Raw genomic sequence first — 15,924 nt, 5'->3', positions numbered from 1 at the left:
ATTATATTCAGTAATTTCCACTCAAAATCAGTAATAAATAGGCTAAATATTATAAATAAGTTGGGTCTTTGCACTGTATACAGAGAATGCTTGTTGGTGTGACACCGCTTGAACGTTCCTATTTTCAGTCTAAAGAGTGATGGGAAATTTTCAAGGAGCGAAGTCAGGAAACATACATCAGGTTATTTTCATTCAGTCTGACACATTTCCATCTGTCCTCACAAAACACAATCAGCATGGGAGAGCTATAAGAGACACTATCACACACACAGCTTACAAACAGAGCATCTTTGTCTTACGTCAGTGCAGAACACCAACCCTGCCTGTTTCTCAAAGTGACAAGTGGGAAGATTTGCCTTTTCCCCAAAGCTGCTCTCCAACAGCAATAGAAAAATGTTTTGATTCTCTGCACGAGTTTCTGCATTAGGTTACAAAAACCCCTGTGTTACACTCCAGAAAGAAACACATCAAACTGGCTGACAGTGCAACCATTTATCCAGACCGGATAACCTTCAGTTCTGAGGTGGTTTTATAACAAGACAGCCATCTAGACTCCTGACGCTTTTAAATGCCTTTGAAGCTAACACTGTATTAGAGATGAGGAGCTGCAGACAGATAGAAAATAGAACATGAGGGGAGTGATAGTGTCAGAAACGAGTGAATGTTGATTAGCGATGAGAAAAGTAATGATAAAACACACAGGCTGAAGATGAGTGTTACAAGACAAGCATGAGTGTGTGAGTGCTGTGAATATGGCTGTGTTTTACAAGAAGAGATAAGAAAAAAACTGATGACAGACAAAATATCTCTGTGCCTCAAGAGAAAGATGGGCCTTTTACAGACAAAAACAGAAAACATTATGTATTTTGTAGCCACATGGAAAGAAAACTGAGATGAAAAATGTATTGTTCAGATGTTGCTCAGTTGTTTCCTTTACATAATCAACTTTGTCTCATATGTTTTTCCCAAAATTCCTAAAAGTCACCTTGAAATCAAAAACAATTATTTTTTTATGGAATAAATATTACTAGCGAGAGGGCGGAACAACCTGTCACTCACATGAGATCACAGCAACAGCAAACCACAACAATCCAACCATCCAATCAATTCCTAATGGACAAAAATCAAGTCCCGGCCTTCATTTTTTTCTTGTTTGAGAAGCTGTCAAATATACGTCACAATAGAAAAGAAAAAGACCATCACAACTCCCATTTCATTAGAGAAATTTAAAATTAAGACTTACTGACATTACAGAGCTCTAAAATATGTAGAAATCATAATTCAGATCATTTGGTCTAGACATTTGACAAATAAGAAATTTTATATTGAAATCTCTTTTGACTGCAGACTTTGATATCATAGCAAATTTGAGCACAGTCTGAGATATTTCAAGACATCTTCTCAAACCACATGATGTGAGATTACGTCTGTTTCTAGAAACAACCAAGTAAAAGTCGCTTTCATTTAATCTCATTGCTGTCTACAAGTAACAACTGAGATATTGAAGATTTCATTTGTGTTTTTTCTTTCCTATAGGAAGGCAACTAGCAGCTGGTTCTATAGTGCATCACAAAATTAATCATTTGTAAAGCAAAAACACATACGAGCAGCACTCTGATGTGGCTTAACATGCAGATGAAGACGATCATTGAAATACTTGAGTTCATTTGGTCAGGTCTTAAGTAAGCCATACAACTGATTTATCATTAAACCACAAAAAGGCCGAACATGCATCCGAAGCGGCCATCTTTCTCACTCACAACTGGTCCTGACATCCAACACAATGTGACATATTTTAAAAATGAGAAGTATGACCCAGAGTCTCCTTGCAAAGAGGATGGTTTTCTCAAAATGAATATCTCTCTGCCACATACACTCCCACAACTAACCAAATGAGTGACTCATCTGAGGAGATGTGACCCAGACCTCACTCAAAATGAATGTCTGCACTCTCTCGTCTCATGGGAGCAGGTTCCACACTCCTTCAGGGGGTGACATGTTAGACACCTCCCCTGGGAGCAGAGAAAATGAAAATACAGCACAGAAAAAAGAAGCTAAAGGAAGAGAACCAAGAGAGAGTAATGAAATAGAGAATTGGGAATTGATGGAGAACAGCACAAAATACAAGAAGAAAGAAAAAAAGAACTAAAAGGATGAGACATAGACACACAGAGTGATTTAAGGTGGCAGTACCATGGTAGACTGAGAATAGAACTCATATACCATGGTACTTCTGATATACTGTATGGCTTGACAATATATTAAATACTTACAATATATGCAAAGTATAATTTCTTGGTGATACATAATTTAGCAACAATGTTCAAAACGGTTTTTAATCTACAATTTTACTTCATTGCTTAATACTTAATTAGCAACAATGATGATGGACAAAATGATGATTCCTCTGAAGAAATTCAATTCAGATTTGAAGGCCACTTCAGAGTATATTTACAGATAACAAGATCTATGTTGAATCTTGCCAAATGATTGAAAATTATATCGCCGAACCCTACATATGCAGCGGTATTGAATGATTACCATATTCATGTACAGTGTTGTTATTGTTCACTAAAACTATTTAAAACTATTTATAAAATTTATTATAAAGCTATTAAAAATGTTCAATAATTGAAATAAAGCTGAAAAAATAATATTAGATATTAGATAAAAAAATGCAAAAATAACTTGAGTGAAGATTAGAACTGAAATAGATAAGTATTAAAATTACTAAAACAAAAACAAAAAGCTAAATAGAAACATTTAAAAAAAAACTAATAAAATGACAAAATTATTAAAACTAAAATGAAAATGAAAACTGAAAATATAAAAATAGCTTATTAAAAAATATTAATAAATAGTGTAACAGTATATTAATAATGTTTATATACTAAAGTATGTAAATAAAGTTTATGTTCCATAGTATTTACATGGGACTCCAAGGTACTTCAAAGAATGGTACATGGTACCATGTTCAAAAACCTACATGTCCAAAAGACAGTAAAGCGAGTGTGACAGTGTGACAGATGGCAGTATTAGGAAAATATCATGTTACTTCACATAATATCAAGGTACATGTCTGAAAAAAAACGTGATAGTAACAAGGTACTTTGTAGTATTTTAGTTAGTGACAAACAGAGGAAGACAGAGAAGAGAAAGTAAGAGAGGAGAAGGGGTGTAGGAGTGCAGGGTCTCTATATTTAGCCCTGCTGCTGTCACCTCCACTCTCCTCTCGCTGTGACAGTTTAGATCCAGCGCCGCAGCACAAGATGCTGGGATGCACCACCACCTTGACAAAAACGACACTGAGACAGCGTCTGCTGCACCCTGGCATTACAAACAAATGTGTTTGGTCTAAAATAAGACAACAAAATGTAGCATAGTCAGGATATTCAGAAGAAAAATTATTATCTGCAAGACTTAGACACCATAATTCAGTTAATATAGCACACCCCTGGCAATAACAAAAACAACAAAGGACACAGAACAAAGAACAGGCCTCCCTTTCTGAGCCCACGCCTGTCTAAGTCCCATGCACCCTTTTCTAAGTGATTCTTATGAAACCGAAACTCAATGTAGGGTCAAGAGGTTAAGTTTATTACTCTGCCAAGAGCTCCATTAGAGAAAGCCTCATGGGAACAGCTCGGAATAATGCATTTTTGATGATTCCCATCGCTTTTGGTTTTTAATACCGTTCTGATATGTCGCTGCGGTTTTGCTTATAAAGTGAGAGCTTGAATGAACCTGCATGTTTCAGCTAAAAATGGAAAACCTCAGCGTTACCTGAAGACGAACACATTTTTTAGGTTGATCAGGAGAAAACCGATACAAAACACAGATGAGAAAGACTGAGGGTCGGGCCAAAAGTAAAGATGGATGAACACAGCTCACACAATCCAAATACTTTCCCATCAGCGCCACAGGTGAGCTGGATGCTGAAGTAATGATGGTAACTGAATGGGGCTATAGTCTCTATGCTGCTGTTAGTGTCTCTCTAGTGTGGGATTGAGAGAGACAGTGTCTCACCTTCTGTCTGAGCAGTTCTCCTAGGCATATCTTGGCAGGTTGAAGGAGGTTCATCTTTCAGAGAGACAGTGATTGCTCCGGGGCTCTCTCTCTCTCTCTCTCTCTCTCTCTCTCTCTCACTCTCACTCTCACACACACACTTTCTCATTCTCTCTGTATCTGTGTGTGCATTGTCAGAGGGAAGCACTTAGTGAAGTCTCTAGTGTCGCAATTGACCCAGTTAGAACCCAGGTAAAGACAACATGAAGGATAAACCTAATCATGTCATGAGTGGAAAGTATTGAATGTAGAATAAGTGTTATAGTATAAGGTTATATTTACTAGAAAGATCTTTTTCTTTCTTTCTTTCTTTCTTCTCTGATAGCCGCAGAACAACGCCAAAGGCGTGAATGGTGAGAGAACATTGTGCTTGGTATGTTTTTCATCTCTAAACCAAACTTGGGTCTACAGCCTACAAAGTTTAAATCCCGTCTGGCTAGTGTGCTTCCCATAACGGTCTTTTGTGACTGTTTGAACACATTCGACCACATGAGTGTCTACACTACGAAAGCTATCCGGTGGAATGTGTTTTCGACTACCTCTGGAAGTGGTCGAAAATGGACAAGCTTAAAACGTATTAGACCCCGTTTACACCTGTATTTAGTGTCGTCCACTTGTGATCCGATTGACCAAAACACATCTTAAATGTGCAGTGTGTAAATTTTATCTAGCGGTGAGGTTGCGAACTGCAACTAACGGCACACACCCCTCGCACCCCACCCTTTCGGAGAAGCTATGGTGGCCGTCTGGCCGACACGTCATCGTTTGAGAGAGCAGAGAGTAGCTTGTGTGAAGCAATAAGGTTTCTTCTTACTTTTAACAAAGAACAGTCTCTGCTTCTAATAAACTAGATGACTGCTACTACTACTACAATTTTGTGCGTATTCAATGTAGTGGCGAAGCAAGCTGCCTCTAAAAACATGAACGATTTCGAAGAAGAACAACATAGTGACAAAACAGGCTCTGTAGAGTGTTTGTCCATTTAGGGCTGCTGTAGAAACATGTTGGCGCATAATGGCGACATGACATGGAGGGGGATAGAAATGGCTAGAAATGGCTCATTCTAAGGTAATAAAAACATAACAATTCATTATGTAAGGTCTTTATGTACCACTGAAAACATAGTTATGTATATTATATTGCATTTCTGTCAATAGATCCTCCAAAATTTTACACATTGCATCTTTAATACCACATGTAAACAGAGCCTTTCTTCCTAATGCTCAGTTAAAGTTCATCTTGAAAAATAATTTTTTAAATGTGATATTAAGTAAATCCCAAAATGAATATCCAGTTTTTATATTGTACATTATAAATGTTGTGATGCCCAAATTCACATGTAGCATTTTAAAAAGACTGATTTTAGTGTTATTTTTTTATTTAGTCAGAATTAAGTAGATTTTTTAAGTAGGTTTATCCATTATCTTAGGAAGCTTGTTTCCGCCACGGAATAAAAATTAAAGGTAACTGCGACTTTTTAAATCGCACAATTCTGACTTTATAGACCCTTTTACTGTTTGTACACAATGATGACGTAGCAACGTATGCGCGCGCATTTTGGCAACGAAACTATGGCGAGAATCAGCAGCGTGTCAAGCTACGCGAGCGGATTAAGCAACACAGACAGAGAAAGTTATTTTAAAAGTTGACTTTATCAAATGGTATCCGGCTACCAGATCCGTGTACTATAGTGGAGTGGATAGAAGACTTTAGCAGATGGCCAAATATACAGTGGCCAAAATATATATACGTATTTAGTTGAGAAACCGAGCGTGTACACCCGAGAGAAATTACGAGCATATAAATCACTGGATGCTTATGAATACGTTAGAACCACTGGGGAACAACACCATTTCCGTTGCCAAAATGCGCGCGCGACTATTTGATCACGTGGGCTGTAAAAGGGTCTATTTTCTTGCAATTGTGAGATATAAACTCGAAAGATATAACTTAAAAATTGCAAGTATATGTGTCACAATTCTGACTTTTATTCTGGCAATTATGAGTTTATATCTAAAAACTCAGAAAAAAAAAAATAGTCAGAACTAGTCAGCAATAAATAAACTCACAATTGCGAGAAAAAGATAAAAAGTCACAATTATCTTGTGATTTAATTATTCTTGAATTATTCTTTATTCCATGGCAGAAACAAGCTTCCATAATTATCTAATCAGCCATAACATGAAAAATATCTGTGCACTCCAATTTTTACTTTTCTTTCTTGTTCCCTATATTTGCTACAATTGATGGCAGATCATTCCTTGTCCTTTTCATCAGATTGTCTTCTGGCAACACTTAAGGCAAAACTCATTTAAATAAAAAAATACTAAATGAGAATTGTTAAAAGTTAATAGAGAAATTGTTCTACAGCATTTAAAGGGAAGCCACTAAAACAATGGATATTCTGAAATAAAGAAGAGAAACCAGTGAATTCAAAAATGTGATACGAGTTAATTGCAACACGTTCCAGCAATACAAAATGATCTTGGAAGCTGTAACGGACAATGTTTTCAGTAGCTGTTTTCGAGAATGTTCTCACTGCATCATTGTAATGGTCTAATTGGGTGTTTAGATATATTTGTAGGCTATAGCATTTTTTTTCTGTTTTTTCAGGCATGGCCAATTATGCATCCAGGTGTTTCTCAGATATAATGAAATGAACAGCAAGAACTAGAGTTAAATGCTTTTAAATAGAGCTGCAGATTAGCATTGCAAGCATTAATAGCAAGATGTTGTTCACTCTTTCCCACACAGCGAGGACAGATCACCCTGACAATGACCTGCTTCTGTTTTTTTGGGGTCACAACCTTAGCCTCTGGCACCCTCAAATAGGCTGTTATTAGGGCTTGTTTGAAGATAAAAAAAAAAAATAAAAAAAGCCTCCAGCACAGACTAATGCACACACACACATATTGTGCCCAGGTCAAACTATATATTTAAACCTCTAGATAAGTTTCAAAATGCTCACGCTGCTGGAAGCAGGTGCAGTAGCATGTGCATATAACTTTTTAGGTATTAGCTTTTTGCTAGAACTGGTAAGTCTATCAGCAAATATATTATAAGAAGAAATGCAGATGGGCCATGTTTGATTTACTACAATTCATCACCAACTGCATGACAGAACCATGATATTTTATGACACTTCAAAACATAAAGCAACTAAGCGAGTTCACAGGAAGGTACGTCAAAGATAAATATATCTTTGATGTTATTCTGCCAGTACACTCAGTGACATAGCTGAAACTCACACATACATATACACACATCCAAACTTGCACAGCTTTAATCTTAACCAATAAATACAAATAAAACATGAATTTGTCATCTTCAATTTTTTTGTTCAAATTTCTTTATTAAAAGGGCAGCCACACATCACTTCTATGTATACAATTTCAGGAGAATATGACCTAAATCATGTTTTTTCATTTTTAGCAGTGTACTAAATTAATTAAAATAAATTAACTGCAAATTCCTATAGCAAAAATACCTTTAATCAATTAAAAATCTAAACAACACAGATTGACCTCTCTAATGAGTGTCTAACATGGACGAAACTCACAGTTTGCACTGATACCGCTATATTTTAACTTTTTGAAAATGAATTATTATTTAATATTCCTGATTTCTTACTAGACCAGAAACCTTGGAGTGTGACATTATATCCACATTAAAAAAAAAAACACATTTCTGGGTCATGGATCTATATGGGGTGGATAGGGTTTATAAGCACTTTGCATTAAATGATAACTCCTAAAGCTCTCAAACCAGAGCTTTTACTGCCTCTCATTAGAAAACCACACAGACTATCACCTACAGCAGATACAGCAGACTGTTTTAGTGTTTGTAAAAGAACGCTACCCAGGTGTTAACTTGAACAGCAAAGGAAAATGAAGTACACTACTTTAAATCCCTTGTTTAATTGTGATAATTTATGCATTGCCATCAGCCCCACCTTGTAGTTTTGATGCACCTTGAGATACTTACTTTAAAATGTTCTCTGTCTGAGAACATTTGTCTAAATTGAGCAATAAGCACTCTGCCCCTCAGAGAATCTACTAATGGAATTTAAATTAAAACAATGTGCACAAACAACACCCGTGGCACCATTTTCAAACACACACACTCACAAAATACCAATTCACACACATCATTCCTTCTTGAATCATCCCTGGGCTCTCCTAACCACTGTAAAGTGATATAATATGCATAAACATGCCCATAAATCCACGGTCATGTCCAAAAACTAGGAGTTATGTGAGGGCGCATTTGCAAAGAAATGAACTTAGGCTGTCATGTGACTCTTCGTAAGTCCTCTGGGCTACCTTTTAGCATGTAAATCCCACGCTTGCAGAGATACATGGGAAAGAAGGGATTTAAAAAGAAGAGTGTGCATGTGAAAGAGAAGGGCAAAAGTAATATATCATAGTTACTCCCATAAAACAGCGAAAAGATGAGAAGAGCCATAGAAAAGAGTCTGAACTTTTAATAAGTCATGTTTGCAGAGCCCGAGACCTTGAACTTCACAGATGATTGGGCTTCCAGGGACGTTTTTGTGGTCTGGATTGTCTGTAATGCGTAAGGGCACAAGAAGACACCAGTATCTGCTCTCTTAACTCACCGACCCTGCTAACAGCAGCCAAGTCCTCCCTCGGAGCCGAAAACTGACTCTGTCTGGCAGAGTTCCCTGCCTTCCCTCCCTACATGCTCATACTGGAGAATAAGAATCAGAAAGAAGGAGATCTCAGTGAACCCCAGTAGAAGTGTGTGTGTGGGTGCATATGTGTGTGCTCAAGCTTGCGTTTATGTATGAGGGACGGACTTGTGAATTATACCTAAATCCCCCCAGGGAGGATCGCATAAAAGGTATTAATTTCTTTCATTACGCCGTTTTCCTTAAACAGGACTTCTAGCTAAACTGACGCTCCATGTATGAAATTAAATATTCTCTAAACCAATACTACAGTATATCAAACACTTTAGCGTTCAAACGACATATTACAACACAGATTCAGGACTGAAGAACTGATTCTCTTTCAATTCATGAGTTCGCATTTAAACTGAATTGGAAACAATCTATCCATCCATCCATCTTACCTTAAGATCTACAACCTACAACTTCAAGTCTTTTTCAACTTTTTTCATAACTTTCAAACCAAGCATCAAGCCAACATTCATATGTCTTTAAAAACTTTGCTTTTCTAGATCAAAATTAGTCATTTTAATTTCTTTAAATTTCAATTAATTTTATTTCTACCTCCTTACATTCAAACTGCAATTGCACCCTGTTTAGTTTGTTTCAAGAATGAAATGGAATTTAAAAGGCATTTTCAATGCAACCATGAATGGTGCAGTGCACAACCCTTTTACAACAGTGAACAGATGATGACCTCATTGCTCAAATAGTCACATTTAAGCAACTGAGAGGGATATAAAACAGGATGTCTTGTGTGTATCAAAGAGTGCAGGCACAGAGGCAGGCAATTACAACGAAAGTCTGGATTTTGGTTAGCCATCATAATGATTTTCTAATGACACATCCCAAGTACAAAACCAAAACAAAATCCTGCTAAGCTTGAAGCTGTTTGTGGGAAAGAACAGAATGTTTAGTGAGTATAAGTCCTAAACAAATGTAGCCGTCTTCACGAGACGTTCACTCTCAGGGGAGGAACATGATTTAAGTGTTTAGCCAAAGCTTTTGGACAGAGGAGCAGAAGTAGCAAGAACTAAAAACTACAATCCATTCCAAAGGGCTTCCACTACGTCTTACATAAAGCAGGCTAGATCTTTAATTTCATCTTTAGTTGCACTACAGTATTTTGATGATCTCCAGAAAACTCATAGATCATATATTTTTTCATTTTGTAAGTTGGAATATCCTATCCTGTGCATGCATATCTCCAGTGTATTTTTTGGCAGTTAAAAGTGGTCAGTGTCAACGTTGACTGACAGAAGTACACTAAGATTAGACATAAAGGTCCTGGGAAACCAACCACACCGATATCATATACAGCATCAGTATTCCAATTTGGAGGAAAGACTGTAAACATATAGTTTAAGCTTAAAAGCAAATATTACTTTTCAATTGCGATTCCTGAGAATAAAATTACACTGTTATAAGAAATCATGGATGCGTAGTCCTGGAAAATGGGCTGCTACCAAGAACATGGATATTCAGAAAAAAAACAATCCCATGGGAAATACTGTTTCAGAACTGAAAACTAATTGCATTGCTTAGCCAACCAAGAGCCGCGCACTAACCCCAACAAACCTAACATTAAATCCAATTCCCCCAGCAAGGGTTAAACTCACAGTTGCGCAAATTCTGAATTCTGGTCCTTTCTGGTAGACATGCTCAATCCCTAAGAGTGTTCGAAAAACCAATTAAAGAAACACAATAACGGGCAACAGAAAGGAAAATTAGTTCAGGCAGCAGACTGTGAAAACTCCTTGAATTAGAAAGGTGAAACAGACATGTAACCTAAGAAGGGAAGTAGCTTGCTCAGCACAAAACTGAAGAGATTCCCACAAAGCACAATTAAAAAACCTTATTGCCTAATACGACAATAGAATAGAAGCACATTAAAAATGCACTGAAAGTTAACATTATGATACTCGGGTTTCCTGGAAACACTGAGGACAAAAATAATAATGCATATTTCCCATGTAATCTATATCATATCAATTGCAGTTGTTTGTTTATTTATTTCTATATTAATTTGAACAGGAAAGCAGTAGATGTAATCTCCAGCAGGGGCTGTAAGCATCCACAGAGCAACAGTGTGAGACACAGCAAAGACAACAAAAATGCATCTTACCTTTGAAGGACAGGAAGACTCGTGGAACAGAGGCGGGTGGCAGGGAAGACAAAGGGTTGCTGTGGACCGAGACAGCTGAGAACACAGAGACCAGAAGGGTCCCCAGCACCAAAGTCCCGACTCCCTGCATGATCACTTTATCCAAAGACCCACAAGAGATTTATTCGGTCCTGCATGAGAAGGGAGGGAGGAAGGGGGTGAGGATCAACATTAGACAGATATAAATGAGCTGAAAGAGATCATCATATATTCATGATTTCAATTTCACATATCTTCTTATTCAATGGAAGCAAGTTTGAATGATTTTTTTTTAATGGATATTTACAGGTTTATACTCAATTGGTTATCGGTTCCTTAATATTGAGTCTACTGATAAATGGTAAGATATTGTTCCAAATTCCTCATGGAAACCTTTCACTTTGTAATAATTGAATTACTAAAAGATTCATAATACACGTTATGGTTTTTATTGTTGTAGTACAATGGCCTTTTAATTAACTGTCAAAAAGCAGAAGTAAAAGAATAATAATAATAAAAATAATAAATAATCAGTGAAGTATTGTTCTTAAAAACTAAAGTGGTTGATCTTTGTCACAACTAATGCTATTTTCCCCCTCATTCCAAACAAATCAAATAGCCTAAATCCATCAGCATGTGACTTGCAAATGAACTTCAATTATCAATAGCAGTGTCATTTCCATTTTCAGCAAAAACATATCTTAGTAAATCTTTCAAAATATTTTTCCATCGGATTTCAGTAGCATGTAATGGACTGATCCTCTTACAAATAATGTAGCCTATAAAAACATTTGGATAAATGTGCTGATCTTCTGTACAAACAAGTATTTATGATGACGTAAAGCATAAAATACATGTAAATCGTAAAATAAACTGAAATGAACACAGAACTCACCTACAAAACGTCCGTCGCAAATGGTCCTGCGTGTCCCACTGTACAAATCATTTACAATCCAGCGCAAAGAAAACGTACAGAAACAAAAACAATTCGTCCAGTCAAAAGTAACCGCGTACACGTGTCCACAAAGTAGTTGCTCCTTTAAACTAATTTATGTGACTGATTCCGTGTCAGTTCAAATTTCAAATGAAGTGCGCGTATCCCCTCTCTCGAGTTTTTAAACCCGTCTCGTGTATTTTTGTCCACGCAGCAGCAGCAGCAGCGCGCGCTTCAGGTCCACTGACTGTCTGCTGCTGAAGTAGTCTGGCAGGTGGATGGAGCGCTGTTACTCCCCCTGGGCGGAGACTTACCTTAAAAGTAACACCCATTTATGTTTTGAACGCAATTAGGCATTGCCAATACATGCGGCGAAACCAAAACAAAATCACGAGACATGTTAGTAATGGGGGCGCAAGGCTTATCTCCACTAAATCACACGCAAACATGCGAACGACTCTCGCGTGCGCTCGCCTCGCGCTCTCACTCTCTATCACTCTGGGCGACGCCCACGCGCTAAACGCGTTCACAACAGTAGCACACAGTTATTTGGAGATAAAAGATGACAATTTCAATGCATTGTTCTGAAAAGTAATGTGTATATAATAAGGCTAATATCATCTATATTTATTAAAAAATATGATACAACACACCTAGCTATGGAAAACGTTCCTTCTCTGCTAGTAAAGTGTATGATGATCAAAAAAAAAAAAATCTTTTTAGTGAATACTGATGGAGAAACAATATTTGGGTACAACAAGAGAAATTACAGTATGTTGCCATGTTAATTCAAGAGTATGTTTAAACTTTACTTTTCCTTTAAACTTTTACTGAAAGAAACAGTGATGTTATTACCTTTTACAAAACTAAAAGTCTTCTGTTGCATAATATGTTTAGAGATTCTCATTAGCAACATAAATCTGCAACATTTTAAGCATAATAAGATCAACTTGCCTCAAAATCACACTTTCGATGATAACCTCATGGATCAGGGAAATTTTAGTGCACAACAACAAACAGATGTGTTTGCTGTTATTCAGTGCTGTGAAAGAGTCAATGGCTCAATCTACGACAGCTTTCTGTGTTTTGCTGAGAATCAGTAAATGCAATGGTATGTTTCACAATTTGATTTCATGCCATTATAGAATAAATTCCAAAAAGTATGAAATCTGTCCTAAGGAGACAGAAGTAGAGTGAGAATGGCATGTTAGTGCAGAACACATAAGGATTATGAGATTTGTTGAGACGTTTCTTTAAAAAAGGCAGTACAGAATAATGATTTTTGTAGATTTGTTCATTTTATTGCATTATGCATTCTCAGTCAAGCCCCTCACACACAAGCACAGTATAACCTTAGGGTCATAGTGCAATGTGGACTTTGCATGCATGCTTGTGTCTCAGTATTTATGCAAAAAAGGACAACCTGATGTTTCACCAAGTTTGCGCAAAACAGCCATTGCCTGACCACAGAAATGCCAGTAAGGGCTATTCATCAAATAAATGGATGAATTGCAAAACCACAATACACAAACCTTTAATTAAGAATGCTCAATGAGAGATTTGTGAATTACATTTTATTTATTTTCTTTTACAGTTTTAGTGCTTTAGTGTGTGTGTGGTTCAGGTATTCCCTATAGTAAGGATAGTTTGGATAGTAATACCAGAATTTTTGTGGGGACATTTTGTGGGAAAACAGCTACTAAATGATGTTTTTTGTTTTTTTGGAAAATGTAAAACGTTTTCTGTGAGGTTGTGTTTAGGGGTAGGGTTAAGGTTCAGATATAGAATCTACAGTTTGAAAATCCTTATTTCTATGGAAAGTCCCCATAAAACATGGAAACCCTGTGTGTGTGTGTGTGTGTGTGTGTGTGTGTGTGTGTGTGTGTGTGTGTGTGTGTGTCACAACTATCTTTGTGAAGAGCAGTTTGAGTTTTAGATCATCGGAGTGAGGACAAGAGAGTAAAGTGAAGACATTTTGGTCAGTCCTCACTTTTAGAGACCCATTTAAAGGCCTGTTTAAGGGTCAAGACTTGGTTGTAGGGATAAGGTTATTAGGTTAAGGGTAGGTTTAGGGTAAGCTTTCGGGTTAGGCACTTAGTTGTGACGGGTAGGGTTAGGGTAAGGAGCTAGACATTGCAATGTTTCAATGAATGTCCTCACAAAGATAGATGTACAAGAATGTGTGTGTGTGTGTGTGTGTGTGTGTGTGTGTGTGTGTGTGTGTGTGTGCACGCGCTTTTGTAATTTATGAGGACACAAATTTGTGTAATGACATGGGTATTACACTGGTATTACGACGTTAACGTGAAATATGAGGACATTTCATAAGTCCTCATATTTAAAATAGCTTTAAAAACATATTAAACAATGTTTTATTAAAAATGTAAAAATGCAGAATGTTTTCTGTGATGGGTAGGTCAATATAACAATTTATATGCAGTCTGTCTCTAGTGGCATAATTTATTAAAAGCAACATTTGTCTCTATAACTATGCCATTTACAGCACTTATTCTTGTTATACTTGATACGGTCTCCGAATGGGTCTATAAAAAGCATGAAAAAAAATGTTTCATTACCTTTATTAGATTACATGCTAGAACATGCAACATTCCATGTGATGTTTTGATTAGCAAAATAAGAAAAAAAAGCCCAAAAAGCTATTAAAACTAAATGATAACGAGCCTATTATGATAGTAAAAATAAACTGCTCTTTAAAACAATGAAATATACGGGCTGGAGTTCAAATCAGTCATAGTTTTTTCTGTGATAACTGATGAATCTCTGCAAGATTTCTCTTTGAAACTGGAATGTGTGTGCAAGCTCTCTCTCTCTGTCTGTCTGGTGAGGCCACTGAAGAAGCACAGATGAAGATAGGCAGATAAGGGAGAGATTTCTTCCTTTCAACACCTGACTGTCTTCTAACGAAGCATGTCATTCTGTGCGAGTGTGTGTTTGAGCACTAAAGGAAACAGACAGAAAGTCTGAAGTCTCGATAACCCAAATGAGTCATTGGGCCTGGATTTCAAAAGCCTCAGCAATGAAGACCAAATGTAGCACACAACAGTATCCTTGAATACGAGAGAATTAAACAGAAATTATTAAGCCGAGTACTGTAAGTGAGAGTGTAAGTCTATAAGTGGCTGGTTGCAGTTGGCTCAAGCAGACAGATAACAGGTGTGATCCAGGACGACAATGACACAGAGACACGGAATGGCCTTGATTTTCACACACCAAGCCAAGGCAATTACCACTCACAGCTCAGTAAAGCATCTCATTATCTCTGCATCAGCAGTCAGTCAAAGCACAGGCTCATGCGTGTGAGTATATTCCTATCTATTTCATAAGATAGAAAGGAGATTGCGATACACACCAGTGGATTAAGTGTGATTTATGTGTGGTCTGTTCCGTAAAGGTTTAATTTAGTGCGATCAACCCAAACCCAAAACATTTGCTTAGTATTCAAAACTGGCCACTCAAGTTCATATAATTTTCCATAACTCTATATGCAAATATTTCCATGTAATTTATAGCTGCAGGCCTGTAACCTTAACATGTACTCTATGGTTATCACTACTTTTTAATTATCTGAATGATTTTTGCGGTTCTTTGCGACGCCTCATAATCTCATTTATGATTATTATCAACTACATGATTGTACAACCAGACGCTGGGTAATTTAGATCAAATCAAAATGACATTCAAAACGAGACAGATGTCTTGGGATTTTTATGGAGTGTGTTAGAATCAGATATGACCGTATGGAATATTGTGAGTGGGATCCGTGGCCTCTTCCGACATTATCTTTGATAATAGTTAAAAACGTCTGGGGAAATGGATGGATCCTGTGAAGGGCATTAAAGTAGAATGGAAAAACACTTATCACTTAAAATCAAGGAAAAGAGGGATTGGAGGAAATGACATGATTCTTTTGTAGCTACTTCAAAGATGGAGGTCAAGGGAAAATGTTTCTGTAGAGGTGGGGATGTATTTCCCCTATGACAAAGACAATCCCTGCATCCAAATATGCCTACTATATAGTAGGCGAAAAACAGTGTGTGATTTGAGTAGTATGTCAGAATTCACAGTATTCAT

General features: G+C 37.0%; 1 protein-coding gene across 2 annotated transcripts in view; it reads right to left on the bottom strand.

The window, feature by feature from the left end:
* sema3fa (sema domain, immunoglobulin domain (Ig), short basic domain, secreted, (semaphorin) 3Fa) overlaps positions 1 to 12,306 on the bottom strand; it is a 45,983-nt gene extending 33,677 nt beyond the window's left edge. For both annotated transcript variants that reach the window (XM_051897806.1, XM_051897807.1), the window contains exons 1-2: positions 11,794 to 12,306; positions 10,881 to 11,050 (exon numbers count right to left, since the gene is read on the bottom strand). In XM_051897806.1, the coding sequence (XP_051753766.1) occupies positions 10,881 to 11,010 (130 nt within the window). In that variant the 5' untranslated portion in view covers positions 11,011 to 11,050; positions 11,794 to 12,306. The remainder of the gene's footprint in view (positions 1 to 10,880; positions 11,051 to 11,793) is intronic.
* Positions 12,307 to 15,924: the final 3,618 nt, after the last annotated feature.

The sequence above is a fragment of the Ctenopharyngodon idella genome, chromosome 6 (assembly GCF_019924925.1).
Source record: "Ctenopharyngodon idella isolate HZGC_01 chromosome 6, HZGC01, whole genome shotgun sequence".
NCBI classification, from domain to species: domain Eukaryota; kingdom Metazoa; phylum Chordata; class Actinopteri; order Cypriniformes; family Xenocyprididae; genus Ctenopharyngodon; species Ctenopharyngodon idella.
This window is presented reverse-complemented; position numbering and strand designations above follow the sequence as displayed.